This window comes from Carcharodon carcharias, chromosome X, assembly GCF_017639515.1.
Source record: "Carcharodon carcharias isolate sCarCar2 chromosome X, sCarCar2.pri, whole genome shotgun sequence".
Lineage (NCBI taxonomy): Eukaryota > Metazoa > Chordata > Chondrichthyes > Lamniformes > Lamnidae > Carcharodon > Carcharodon carcharias.
Window position 1 is genome coordinate 21,583,895 of NC_054507.1, and position 12,485 is coordinate 21,596,379.

At 42.6% G+C, this 12,485-nt stretch overlaps 1 protein-coding gene and 1 long non-coding RNA gene across 3 annotated transcripts in view; one reads left to right on the plus strand and one right to left on the minus strand.

The window, feature by feature from the left end:
- LOC121273242 overlaps nucleotides 1-12,485 on the plus strand; it is a 106,023-nt gene that overhangs the window by 45,475 nt on the left and 48,063 nt on the right. The window lies entirely within an intron of this gene.
- Nucleotides 1-12,485, minus strand: part of erbb3a (erb-b2 receptor tyrosine kinase 3a) — a 135,678-nt gene that overhangs the window by 37,657 nt on the left and 85,536 nt on the right. For both annotated transcript variants that reach the window (XM_041180265.1, XM_041180266.1), the window contains exons 5-12: nucleotides 11,105-11,170; nucleotides 9,682-9,803; nucleotides 8,631-8,772; nucleotides 7,383-7,496; nucleotides 3,875-3,995; nucleotides 2,886-2,959; nucleotides 1,985-2,075; nucleotides 729-937 (exon numbers count right to left, since the gene is read on the minus strand). In XM_041180265.1, the coding sequence (XP_041036199.1) occupies nucleotides 729-937; nucleotides 1,985-2,075; nucleotides 2,886-2,959; nucleotides 3,875-3,995; nucleotides 7,383-7,496; nucleotides 8,631-8,772; nucleotides 9,682-9,803; nucleotides 11,105-11,170 (939 nt within the window). The remainder of the gene's footprint in view (nucleotides 1-728; nucleotides 938-1,984; nucleotides 2,076-2,885; nucleotides 2,960-3,874; nucleotides 3,996-7,382; nucleotides 7,497-8,630; nucleotides 8,773-9,681; nucleotides 9,804-11,104; nucleotides 11,171-12,485) is intronic.

Here is a 12,485-nt window from a genome sequence, read left to right on the forward strand (position 1 = left end):
TGAACCAAGCTGTTCATAACCTCTATGTCCAATTTGACCCCAAGCCATCTGACCCATATCCATTCCATCTCATAGACCGCATACCCTCAACTCCATAACATCATCCGTTTGTGCCCCTGCATCATCCCATCCGCTGCTGATATCCTCATTTTGTGCCTTTGTTACACCCAGGCTCAACTATTCCAATGGGCTGGACTGCCATCTTCCACACTTCATAACCGTGAACTCATCCAAAATTTTGCTGCCCATATCCTAACTTGCACCAAGCTCCGTTAACACCATGATCCTACATTGGTTTCTGGTTCACCAACACCTTGATTTTAAAATTCTCATCCTTGTGTTCAAATCCCTCTATGGCCTCACACCTCCCTATAATTTTTAACCTCCCCCATGCGTACAACCCTCCAAGAATTCTGCGTTCCTCCAATTCTGGCCTCTTCTGCACCTCTCACTTCCTTCACCCCACCATCAGCTGCCAAGAACCTAACCTCTGGAATTCCTCTCTAAACTCCTCCCTACTCCTCTCTCTTCCTTTAAGACACTCCTTAAAACCTACCTCTTTGACCAAACATTTGGTCGCCTGTCCCAATATCCCCTTATATGGGCTCAGTGTAAAATTTTGTTTGATAATGCTCCAATGAAGCAGCATGGCAGGTTTTACTGTGTTAAAGATGCTATATAAATACAAGTTGCTGTTGTGCTGCAGAGAAAGCTTTCCCCTCACTTACTGCAGTTTGCTTCTGGTTTATTTTTCTTGATGATAGCCTGAAGGGCTGTTGTCCTCCGACGATACAGCGCTGTCCAGTTCAATGTGTGATAGTAGCAGAGTAACTTATTGTAAGCCACATACACCTGCCCAGCGCCAATCTCCTTCAACGACTGAAACCCAAGAGATGTCACTTGCTTCAGCTTCATGATCATCAGAGACAAACCACGGCTGCAAAAAGGACAACGAGGAGCACAGTGAGAGCTCTTGGAACCAGCTACGGTAGCATTTCACTTGTTTTCGCTCATCTATTCCCACTGCACCCGTGTAACCTAAGAGGACACCTCTGACCAGGAGCTCACTATGTAGGGAATCAGAGGCACAAAGCCACGTTCCGGCACTGCAATGCATGGCCCGTTGATCTATACATTTTTAGACATGCTCCCACAGTGTGATGAGGAACTGACCAGAAATCTCATTTGTTATGGGTACAATAGCATAGCGATTATGTTACTGGACTAGTAACCCAGAGACCTAGACTAATGATCCAGAGACAGGAGTTCAAATCCCACCATAGCAGCTGAGGAATTTAAATTCAGTTAATTAAATAAACCTGGAATAAAAAGCTAGTATCAGTAAAGGTGACTATCAGATTGTTGTAAAAACCCCATTTGGTTCACTAATGTCCTTCAGGGAAGGAAATCTACAGTCTGTGTGCAATCTGGCCTGTATGTGACTATGTAATCAGACCCACAGCAATGTAACTGACTCCTAACTGCCCTCTGAAGTGGCCTGGCAAGCCACTCAGTTTTATTCAAGGGGAAATCAGGGATGGACAATAAATGCTGACCTTGTTAATGGCACTCGCATCCCATGAATTAATAAAAAAATGACAACAATGCCTCTTCCCCCATACTGTCCTCTCCTGACAGCACTGATTCATGCAGGGGTATAGTCCACATGCACCAGTGCCTCACCTAAAAGAGACCACTCTTCACGTTTGATTTCAGACGTTGGGTGTAGGCAGCTACAGTTGTTTGGTGGGTGGGGGGGTACCACAGCTGAGCACAATCCTGTTCTCACCCAATATCCACCATTTAGCATTTTCCAACTGGAGCCACTGAGTTCTGATCAGAAGCAGGATTCTGAAATGACATTTCACCACCCCCTCTCCCTTACCAGGCTTAGGCTGCTGAAACTACCAGGGCAACCCTTCAGCTATCCTGCTGAGATTGGCTACCCTCACATTACTAAGCTTTTTGTTTTGGGAATTCTTACTTGTAAAGTGTCCTCCCTCCAATAGTAGATAGATTGGAAAAGACACTGAAATCCGTCATGTTTTGTGGCCAGGACTGAATATTCAAGTAACCTGAAAACAGAGAGAGAGAATGCAGGCATGACTTTAGACAACTTTAGCAGTTAACAGACATCACGCTCAAACATCAGCCTTACAGTATCATTTAGATTATTTGAGTAAATTTCTGTCCCAGATCATTCCAAATGTTCCAGAGTAGCTTTTTCTTTTGTAAATGCTCCCTTGCTGTTTGCATCCTTGGCTGAGAATTCAGCCTGGCTGTACTCCGTCTTCTGTGAATCACTCTATAACTGAGCACAGACATATGCAAGAGGGGCCCAGGGCTAATTATCCCCTCCCTCCACATTTTCCTTCATGTCTAGTTTTAGCCGCCTGAGAATGTTTGGCAGTGATTTGGTCCCATGCCAGAATGAACCTTGCTATGATCAACTTGGCATTAAATAAACTACCCAGTAATCTATGCTCAGCCTCTCAGGCTTGTACCTTGTGTAAACTGTACTGGAATAATATTTTCCCAAGCTCTAATACCTTCAGGGCTCTATCTGGGATGAGTCACATGGGCAATACTTAAAATTTGCAAGGCAACACTGGTGTCAGATGATGTACTTATTATACTGCCCTCAGGCCTGCACCCAGAATGGGCTGATATGGAAGCACATCAGGTACTGGTATGAACCTTTTGGCCGTCAGATACCCAGAAATAAATAATTAGCCAGTAATTAGAAGTAATTAACTCAAGTGCTCTAAGCACTTGAGTTAATTTAGCTTAAGAACCAGCCCTTAAATCAGTGAACAGAACAGTACGCAAACACTAAACTACCAGACTCCACAACATAATTTGCGCCATCTGCTTGAGGTACCCACCTGTTATCTCTTGAACAGTTCCAAATACCTTCAGCTTTTCTGGATCCAGAGGTGCAATTTTGTGATACAGGTCCCTAAAACCAAAAAAAGCAGGAATGAAATCAATTCTAAAACTAAGGCATCTACAAATCAAGTGATCCTGCAAGTAAATTATCAGCAAAGCCATTTACAAAAGTCTCAAACAGTTTGCAGGCATTAGAGGACTTGGGTCCCAAGCAGCTCTTTTCTTTCAAATCACAAAGATAAAAAAAAAATTCTAAACATCAACATGCAAACATGCTGAAAGCAGGAAGAACAGGGCAGCTTTGCAATCAAACTTAATCCACGGTGGGTGTGAATAATGCAATCCATTATCTCAGTGAAATTAGAAATAGTTTTCCAAAATGAAAGATGACTTAAAAGAAGATGACAGAACTCCTCTAGTGGTTCAGTTGAAAGTGGCCAATCTATTCAGATCAAAGGTCCCAGGTTTGATCTCAGTTGGAATGTTCCAACTAACCCCTGGGCAATGGCGGGGGAACGTTGGCTAGGGTTGTTGTAAGACTGGTGCTGAAAAGTCAGTTTTCTGAAAAGGACAGGAGAATTGAAATATGGGACGTTGTGGGGGGGTTGGTGGTGGTGGTTGCTGTAAGGAGGTTTGGTATCTGTCCCATTCAGCACTCCTCTGTATTGCCCACCAACCCCCCACACCACTAGCTGAAAGGATCACTTTGCTCCCAAGTCCTTGCAAAAGACAAACTTCAACCAAGTGGTGCACAAGATGGGATGGGCTACAACTCTTCTGACAACATTTTCTCTCTCCCCACTGTCCCCCCCCCCCCCCCACCCCCCTCCCATCTCCATTCATTGCTTCCCTTTGTGGCAAAGGTGGATGAACATCGGCCAGTCAGCATCCCACAATCTCTCTTCACAGCCACAAGGGTTTGCATGGGATTCACATAATTACAGTTCCTTTTCAGCCGGCAGTGTGACTCAATTTTCTTCCTTACCCATCAATACCAGTGATGAGGAAGTCAAGATTTCCAGTGATCTTTGTGCAGTTGATAAACTGATCAATGTTGTTTGAATCCACTGTCTGATATCGACTCCCAGCCCCAGTTCCTGCACAAGCTGGTCACATAAGAAAGCAAAGGTCATGTGTGAGTAAATTCAAGTTCTTTCTCTTTCAAGGCATACAGGCTAGAACGACCGAGGTTTAACTCCTGGTCTGTTCTGAATCAACTGGTCCCAGCCAAAGCAGAAACTTGGCAATTTCCTGTCATAAAATAGACCAAGATTCACAGTCTAGTCTCACACAATGTACTGAAGGGCTGCAGATGTCTGTAAAGCTGTACGAAAGAACCAGCAAGGGAGAAATTGCAAAAACAAAATCAGGAAAAGGTGAAAGCATAAAAGTCACACTGATAACATAAGTATTGTTGAATTTGCAATTTATGCAATGACTGTTTATGACAATTTATGCAATCTTTTGTGCAGTACAGTATATAAAATGGATACTGTGGAATCCATGCTGCAGAGCCCAAGTGCCTGATGGTGGTGCTGTTGGAGAGTATTAACTCCTATAAGCTCCACGTCACCAGCCAGATACATATGGTACTGTAGTTTTGGAACGTTCCTGTAAGGAAGGTCCTCTGACTTTGTCTGCCTTCAACGTTTAAGTGCTAATGAGATGTACAGGACTAATTTCCTCAGTGCATCATATATGCCAACCAAGAGAACTTAGAAATGCTGAGTGACAGTTTGGGGACAGGGGGTTGGGGGATGGGGGAAAGCTTACACATCACCCCCAAAACAGTCCTACAGAACAATGAGAAAACTTGGATGGAGATGGGCAAATCTATTCTGCCCAATTTAGCTCATTCATCCAGAAAAAGCTCTGCAGTGCTCCACATAACAGCCTCCAACTGCTTCTTAAATGATTTCAGAGTTTTTGCCTCCACTGTATAAGCTAAAGCCCAGAGGTTTATTGCTCTGAATGAAGAACATTCTGACATCAGCCCTAAATTTGTCCTTTGCTGGTTTGAACCCATGGCATTACAAAATGACACTAATATTGACGCCATATCCCCTTGTCCTGCCATCATGATTTCTTTCGAAGAAATGTTCTATATTTATTTTCTACATACAATTTTTTTTCCTAATAATCCAATCCTTTCACACTAAAAAACAGCCTGGTGGTTTTTCTCTATCCTGTCTTCAGGTTTGAATGTTTCCCTTGTGTCTCACTGGTCAAAACTGGACACAGTACTCAATGTGCAATCTGACCAAATCTCCTGATTTAGCAATGTAGCTCAGCGTTCAATTTACTTGGCTGATTACTGCTCCACAGTAACCAGGTATGGTAAATGCAAGCCTCCTAATAAAATCTTTCAACTGAAAACAAGTGACTCTAGATGTTTGTATTGAATATCAGAAGGCGACATTAACTTGCATTGATATTGTGTCTTTAAAATATAGTGCCTAGTAAAAAAAAAAGTCTCAAGGTGCTTAAAGTGAACAGAATAGTCAGGCACACTGCAGCTAAATGATGTAAGAATGACATAAGTAGGTTAGTCTCTCTGCCAGTCCCAGACTACCCTCCAGCCCGATTAGTCTTCCTCTCTTACCAATGCAGCGAGTTAGTCGATTCTTCCTCTGTGCTGTTCTACGTCCTAGTCCCCATTGTCACTTTTTCTACTTTAATCCTCACTTCAATCTTCTTCACATATTCCCTCAATCACAGTGATTTAGCACCAATCCCTCTGTGACCTTTCCCTTTTCGTTCAATGTTCTTCTGCTGGTCTTTCTCTCCGTCACTCCAAAGTCCTTTCTGCGTACTTTATTACACATTGGAAGAAAACCTCCCTGTGTCTCTATTATTCTTGACACTGATTACATGAGAGAAATATTGTGATTAAAATCCGGTTTAGTGGTTGTGGGGGTCAAGCCCCATTTGAGATTTGAGCCCGTAATCCAGGCCAACACTTCACTGCATTAGTGAGGGAGTGCTCCAGTACTACTGGTGCCATCTTTTTGATGAGGCATTAAACTGAGGCCCATATCGGCCATTATAGTGGACTTTCAAGATCCCATGCCATTATTTGAAGCTCAGGGAGTCCCTCACAACCAACATCAAAAATAAGTTTATCAGTGATTCCTTCAATTGCTGTTTGTGGGTCCTCACTGCACACAAATCAATTGCTGCATTTGCCTAAATAATAGCAGTAACTGCACTTGAAAAGTAATGTATTCGATAGGACATCCTGAGGCCATGAAAGGCACTGTTTAATAGATGTTCTTTCTCAAGTGTGTCAGAAGCAGCGGGAGGACCCTGTTCTGCTGCTGATGGCTCACTATCGGTGTAAAATTCCTTAAACTGGCATCGTTTATATGTTTGGGGTATGGGGAGAAGAGAGAACAACCACAGTTCCGATGAAGACTCCACACCTGAAACATAAACTCTATTCTCTGCCGACCATTTCTAGCCCTTTCTGCTTTTGTTTCAGATTTTCAGCATGTACTTTACTATTTTAAACTTGTTCTTTGAGAAAACCACAGATCATTTCCACCACAATAATATTTTGTTGAAAATGTAACTCAATATTGCTTCTGTCAAAAACCACAAATTTGACAGAAGGAAGAAATATCTTGCCACTGACTTCTGGGTCAAGGCTGCACTCCTTTAATGCTGGACCCCTCATGGCTAATTGGCAAGAGGGCACTTTGCCTTTATCTCTGCAGTTAGTGGTTTGACAGGATGCAGAACTAATGCGGGGGCTGGGTATTTGGATTTTGTTAATTATGTACACATTTTCTAAAATGTCCAGGTAAATTAAATATCTTAATCTAAAAGTAAATAAATATGAGGTTAAAGAATCTATACTTCTCTCACGTTTTAAGTTGGGCCACTCAATACGAGAACATGCCGCAGGCAGTTGGAACAAGCTAGCAAAGATTATCTCACTTAAGAACATAAGAAATAGGAGCAGGAGTAGGCCATTCAGCCCCTCAAGCTGCCCCACTGTTCAATAAGATCATGGCTGATCTGCCCCGGGACCAACTCCTCTTTCATGCCAGTTCCTCATAGCCCTCAACGCCACGATATTTTAAAAATCTATCTCCCTTCTCTTTAAATATTTTCAGTGATCTAGCCTCCACAACTCTCTGAGGTAGAGAATTCCAGATATTCACTACCCTCTGAGAGAAGAAATTCCTTCACATCTCAATTTTAGATGAGTGTCCCCTTATTCTGTAACTATGTCCCCTAGTTCAAGATTCTCCCACTAGTGGAAACATGAAACTAGTGGATTTCCAGTTTATCTTCAGCTCCATGTTCCAAATTTCATCTTTTAAATGCATTACAATTTGACAGGCCGGATATAATTCAAGTGACAGTACTCGAATCCCAATCAGCTATCCACTGGTACAAACATTTCCACACACCCAGTTAACTTAAAATGTATCTGTTGCCTGGGCACCCAGGCAAGGGAGGGAGTCTGCTCACACTTCACGACTCACCTTTCGGACAGAGGCCATCACATGGCTCGCACATTTTCACACCGTTTTTCTCAACCTCCATCTTGTCGCTGGGACAGGCGCGAACACAAGAACTCTGATCAACGATAAAGTTCGCTGCGAGAGAAAAGATAGGGTGAACCTTCCAGTTACATTCCATGAGTGCTTGCCTCAAAGTGCCTGCAATGATTTCCAGTAGTTAAAAAAAAAATTCACCACAAAGTAGATTGGCCGCTGGGATCATTTTTAACATTGGGCAACATCAGTGACATCAAAATGGCTGCCCATTATACGCTCTTCCTGATTTTCCCTCCCAGTGCCTTTGATGGAAAGAGAAATCTGAAATTATGTAAAATGCACTAATTCAAAACGGCCAATAGTTAGAATTACTCCCCAGGCTTCATGAAATGCTGCAGAATTTCCCCTGACCAGGGAGGGTCAATAACCAGAAGACACAAAATTAAGATAATTGGCAAACGACCAGGAAGGGAGAGAGATTTTTTTAATATAAACAGAGCATTATGTTCTGGAATGCACTGCCTGAAAAGACGATGGAAGCGGATTCAACTTTGAAAAGGACTTTGAAGGAAAAATTTGGAGGACGATGGGGACAGAGCAATTCTTTCAAGGAGCCAGCACAGACACAAAGGGCCAAATGGTCTCCTTCTACATGCTATGATCCTCTGAAATTTCCCCGCGACTCTGCGAGTGTTGAGCGTTAACACAACAGAAATGAAGCCCTATTCCAACACCCCCTTCATAGTGGGAGGTGGGGATGGGGGAATGGTGGGGATGTAAAGTCAACATCCTGGAGCCATACAGAACAGGAAGGTTCCTCCCCCAAAAAAAAAAACAAAAAAACTGCGGATGCTGGAAATTCAAAACAAAAACAGAATTACCTGGAAAAACCCAGCAGGTCTGGCAGCATCGGCGGAGAAGAAAAGAGTTGACGTTTCGAGTCCTCATGACCCTTCGACAGAACTTGAGCTCGAGTCCAGGCAAACCTGGACTCGAACTCAAGTTCTGTCGAAGGGTCACGTTCCTCCCCCAGTCTGTTGAGTTAGCTAATCTTAGCTTGGGCACCAGTGGGGGGTTGGGTGGTACAGGTATCATTACCATAGATAGTCCGGTGGTTGGTTACAGATACTGTTCAGTGTTGCATGAGGTCTCCTGATGAACCCTTGATTCAGAGAGAATGAAATGAGGGGAAAACAAGTTTACTTCAACAATTTAAAAACTAGATGCACTCACCAGGGCAGCTTTTCACACAGAAAGCTCCATACATGTACTTGGTGTCTGGGTTGCGCTCCAGCTGATAGGACTGCTTGTTGTAAATTAATGGTTGTGGACAGACTGGAACACAGGCATTGCTGTCATTAAAGCGCTTGCATGCCTGTGGGAACATACGGTCATGTAAGAATCAAACTGGCTAGGGGAATACTATTTCACATTCTGACGCTTATACACACTGTAGCCCCTCATTACTCTCATTTACTTGCATGCAGTCTCAGTGTGTCAACCTGTCTTAATCTGTCAGTCTCATACTCTGTTAATCCCCATTGCTCACTCTCCATCCCCATTCTCACTCTCTGCCTCTCAATCTGTCTCACTTGGTTTCAATTTCATTCACTCTGGCTGTCAGTCCCATCATGGTTACTCTCCATCTTCTTCAGTCTCTCAGTTCCCACTGCACTCTCCCACTTTCAGCTGGTCGTCACCAGACATTTAGTCCCTAGTATATACACACTCTCTCATTCTCATTATGCAGTGCTCATTCCACTCTAGCAGTCACCACATCAATCCATTACAATCATACTTCTTCTCATTCACCTCTCAGTTGCAGTGCTATTTTCCCAATTAAGTTATTTCTGACTGTGGCTGTGTTTCAGGATCATCACTGTCTGACACTCAAATCAAACACATGACAGCTTTGACTGTAAGGCAGCACTTCCTGCCTGAAGTGGAAATGGACAAACCTTTTGCTTGTTCTCGGCGACATCACCACCTAATAAGATGGTACAGGATCAGTTCGCAGTCCTGACCAAGTCAGGTACAGTTAGAATTTACACTTAATACAAACAGAAAATGCTGGAGATACTCAGCATCTGTAAAGAGAGATAAGCAGAAATTGACCTGAAGAGTTAACCCTGTTTCTCTCTCCACAGATGTGGCTTGACCTGTTGAGTGTCTTGAAGACTTCTGCTTTCATTTCCAATTTCCAGTATCCGCAGGATTTTGCTTTTGTATTAGAATTCATGTTTATTTACCCATTGACTAAAGGAAAATCCTTTCATAGACTTACAAAACAGTCAGTATCTTTTGGTCCTGAACATCCACCAGCACACTCGCTGTGGCAGCATTCGCTGGGGTTATGTTGTCCAAAGCATCGGCCATTGCACTGAGGAGCACACACTGATTTAGTCACTGTGAGGAAGAAAAGAAGGGAGAGAGTGGTAAACAGGAAAGAGCGTATTATTGGGTTTATGGTCAAGGTTCACAATTCCAACTGTTGGAGAAAGCTCAGAATCATTACAGCTTTTCGTACTCCTCACTTTTTCTCCCATTTACCTCAAGGTTCCACAGAGGTCAGGTACCCTCCAGTACCTCACACAAGTGAACAATTTCATAAGAACATAAGAGATGAGAGTAGGACATACAGCCCCTCAAGCCTGCTCCATCCTTCAATAAGATCATAGCTGATCTACCTCAACTCCACTCCCCTCCCCCCCATTCCCATTTCCTTCGATTCCTTTAGTGCCCAAAAGTCTATCAATCTCTTGAATAACTCAATGACTGAACATTCAAAACCCTCTGGGGTAGAGAATTCCAAAGATTGACAACCCTTTGAGTGAAGAAATGTCTCCAAATTTCAGTCCTATATGGCCAACATAATATTCTTATTCCAAATTTCAAACCATACTGTGGTGGAGTGGACAGGAATGTCCAAACTCACCAGTTCCTCAGGCTTTTACCTGATTAAAAAAAAACTTGCATTTATCAGATCCCCAGAACATCGCAAAGTCCTAGTGCCATTGAGATCTTTTACGTCTACCTGAACAGGCAGATGGGGCTTCGGTTTAACAACTACTCCAAAATAACACCTCTGACAATGCAGCACTTAAACAGTACTGCATTCAAGAATCAACCTAGAGTACGCACTCAAATCTTGGGATGAGGCTTGAAACCACAACCCTCAGACTCAGAGCTGAGTCACGTTGACACTAATTTATAATTATCTGTAACTAATTTGGTTTATCTTTCAGAATTCTTATATTTTGAATGAGTTATATAGATGAACTAGCACAAGAAAACAAGGGGAGCTGGCAGCCTCCAACATGTATGATCGTGTTTCTTTTAATTATCGTAAATGTTTACCTCATCTCTTAATATTTGTATTCTATTCATCCATTAAGTCAGGCTACTGCCAAAATGCATTCACGTGTTTCAGAAACGTGTGCTATATTTGAATTGAGTTGCTATGGTGCATCTTTGTGCAAACTTCTGTTAGAATTCTTCCTGTAATGCACAGCCATCTTAAGCCAGTTCTTGCAGCCTAACTTAATGGACTGCACCTTAATCTGTTTATTTTCTGTCCCTCACTAGTTCCTAGCAGTTGTAGGCCATTTAGCCCCTTGAACCTGTTCTGCCATTCAATGAGATCATAACTGATCTAACTCCACATATAGTATAACAAAATGTTCGACAGTAACAAACAGTATACTTACAAGTCTGACAGTCATCCTCACCAGGGCCCCAGCAATGTCCGTTACAAGACGCATGACACTTGGCACCTGAAAAAAAAAATAGGTCCTCCTATCACAACACAGGTACACTTGAACAAGCAAAACTAATAGCAAGTAGAAGTAATTGCCTTAGATTCTGTAGCCTCTGGCATTAGTATGCAAAGAATACAGGCTGAGACAGAATCATAGCACCTTTCAGCTCAAGAGAAGGCCATTCGACTCATCATGCCTATGTTGCTGTGTTAGTACGACAGTTATACACTGGCTTTGTGACTAGCTGTGGGGTCTGCCAATATCAGGTTAGGTGGATGGGGCCTCAGCTCAACTTTGGAAAACTACTTTAAGTTCTTAAATTGAGAAAAGTAGGGCAAGCAGATACAGGTTCAAACTAGTAAAAGGCAATTTTCAGACGGAGATCAGGAAATACTTATGCACATGAAAAGTAATTAGTATATTGAATAAGCAGCCGGGAAGAAGAGTGGAGGTGAAAACCCTGGAATCATGTAAGAAACAACTGAATGCTGAAATGGGGAGGGACTTTACAGACGTTCTGGGTGGATGAACTAAGATGGACTGATAGCCTTTCTCTACCATAATTACTTTGTGATCTTCAGTAATCCTGGACAAGTAAGGGAGATAACTTGCACCCACAAACCTCACATAGCCAAGGTTTTATCCCCTGTATTCCAATGACTCATGAACATTTTGACAGAGGCCTACAGAACATCAACTGGGTGTTTTCTAGGTCTGGGAAAGGCTCATCCTTCTAAAGTATGTCGGGGGAGCGAAGGACTGAAAGGAAGAGGAGAGTTAGTAAAAGTCAATGAGAGTCCCACCTTCAAACATATTCCATCCAACCTCCTCAGGTGGTAGAAGACATGTTCACCTGCGCTCTATAGCTGATTGCTTATTTCCACAATTTTATATCTGACACAAAAATTCCAACTTTTTTATTTGACTAAAGAATAAATAACAACTTTTCTTAAAATTCCAATGAGTTTAAAACTAGATTTTTGGATTTTTCCTTTTCTTTGGGACAAGCCTTTCCATATCAGTGCTTATTAGAAGTTTTGAAATATCTTGTCTTGATGGGTTCATAGTGACTGAACCTGGTGAATGTGAACTGTGCAACATATTGTGTCAGTCTGACTCAGTTCAAGCCCCTCTCCAGAGACCTGAGCACATAATCTTGGCTCGCAATCTCAGGGGGATGCGATGTTGTCTTTCAGTTGAGGTGTGGAAAAGATCAAATATTCCAAGGCAGATTTGAAGGCGTGCAGAGGAGTTATGATGTCTTGGCCAACAATTAGCCCATGACCAACAACACCAAACCATCAATTAGTAAGCGATCTCATTACTGTTC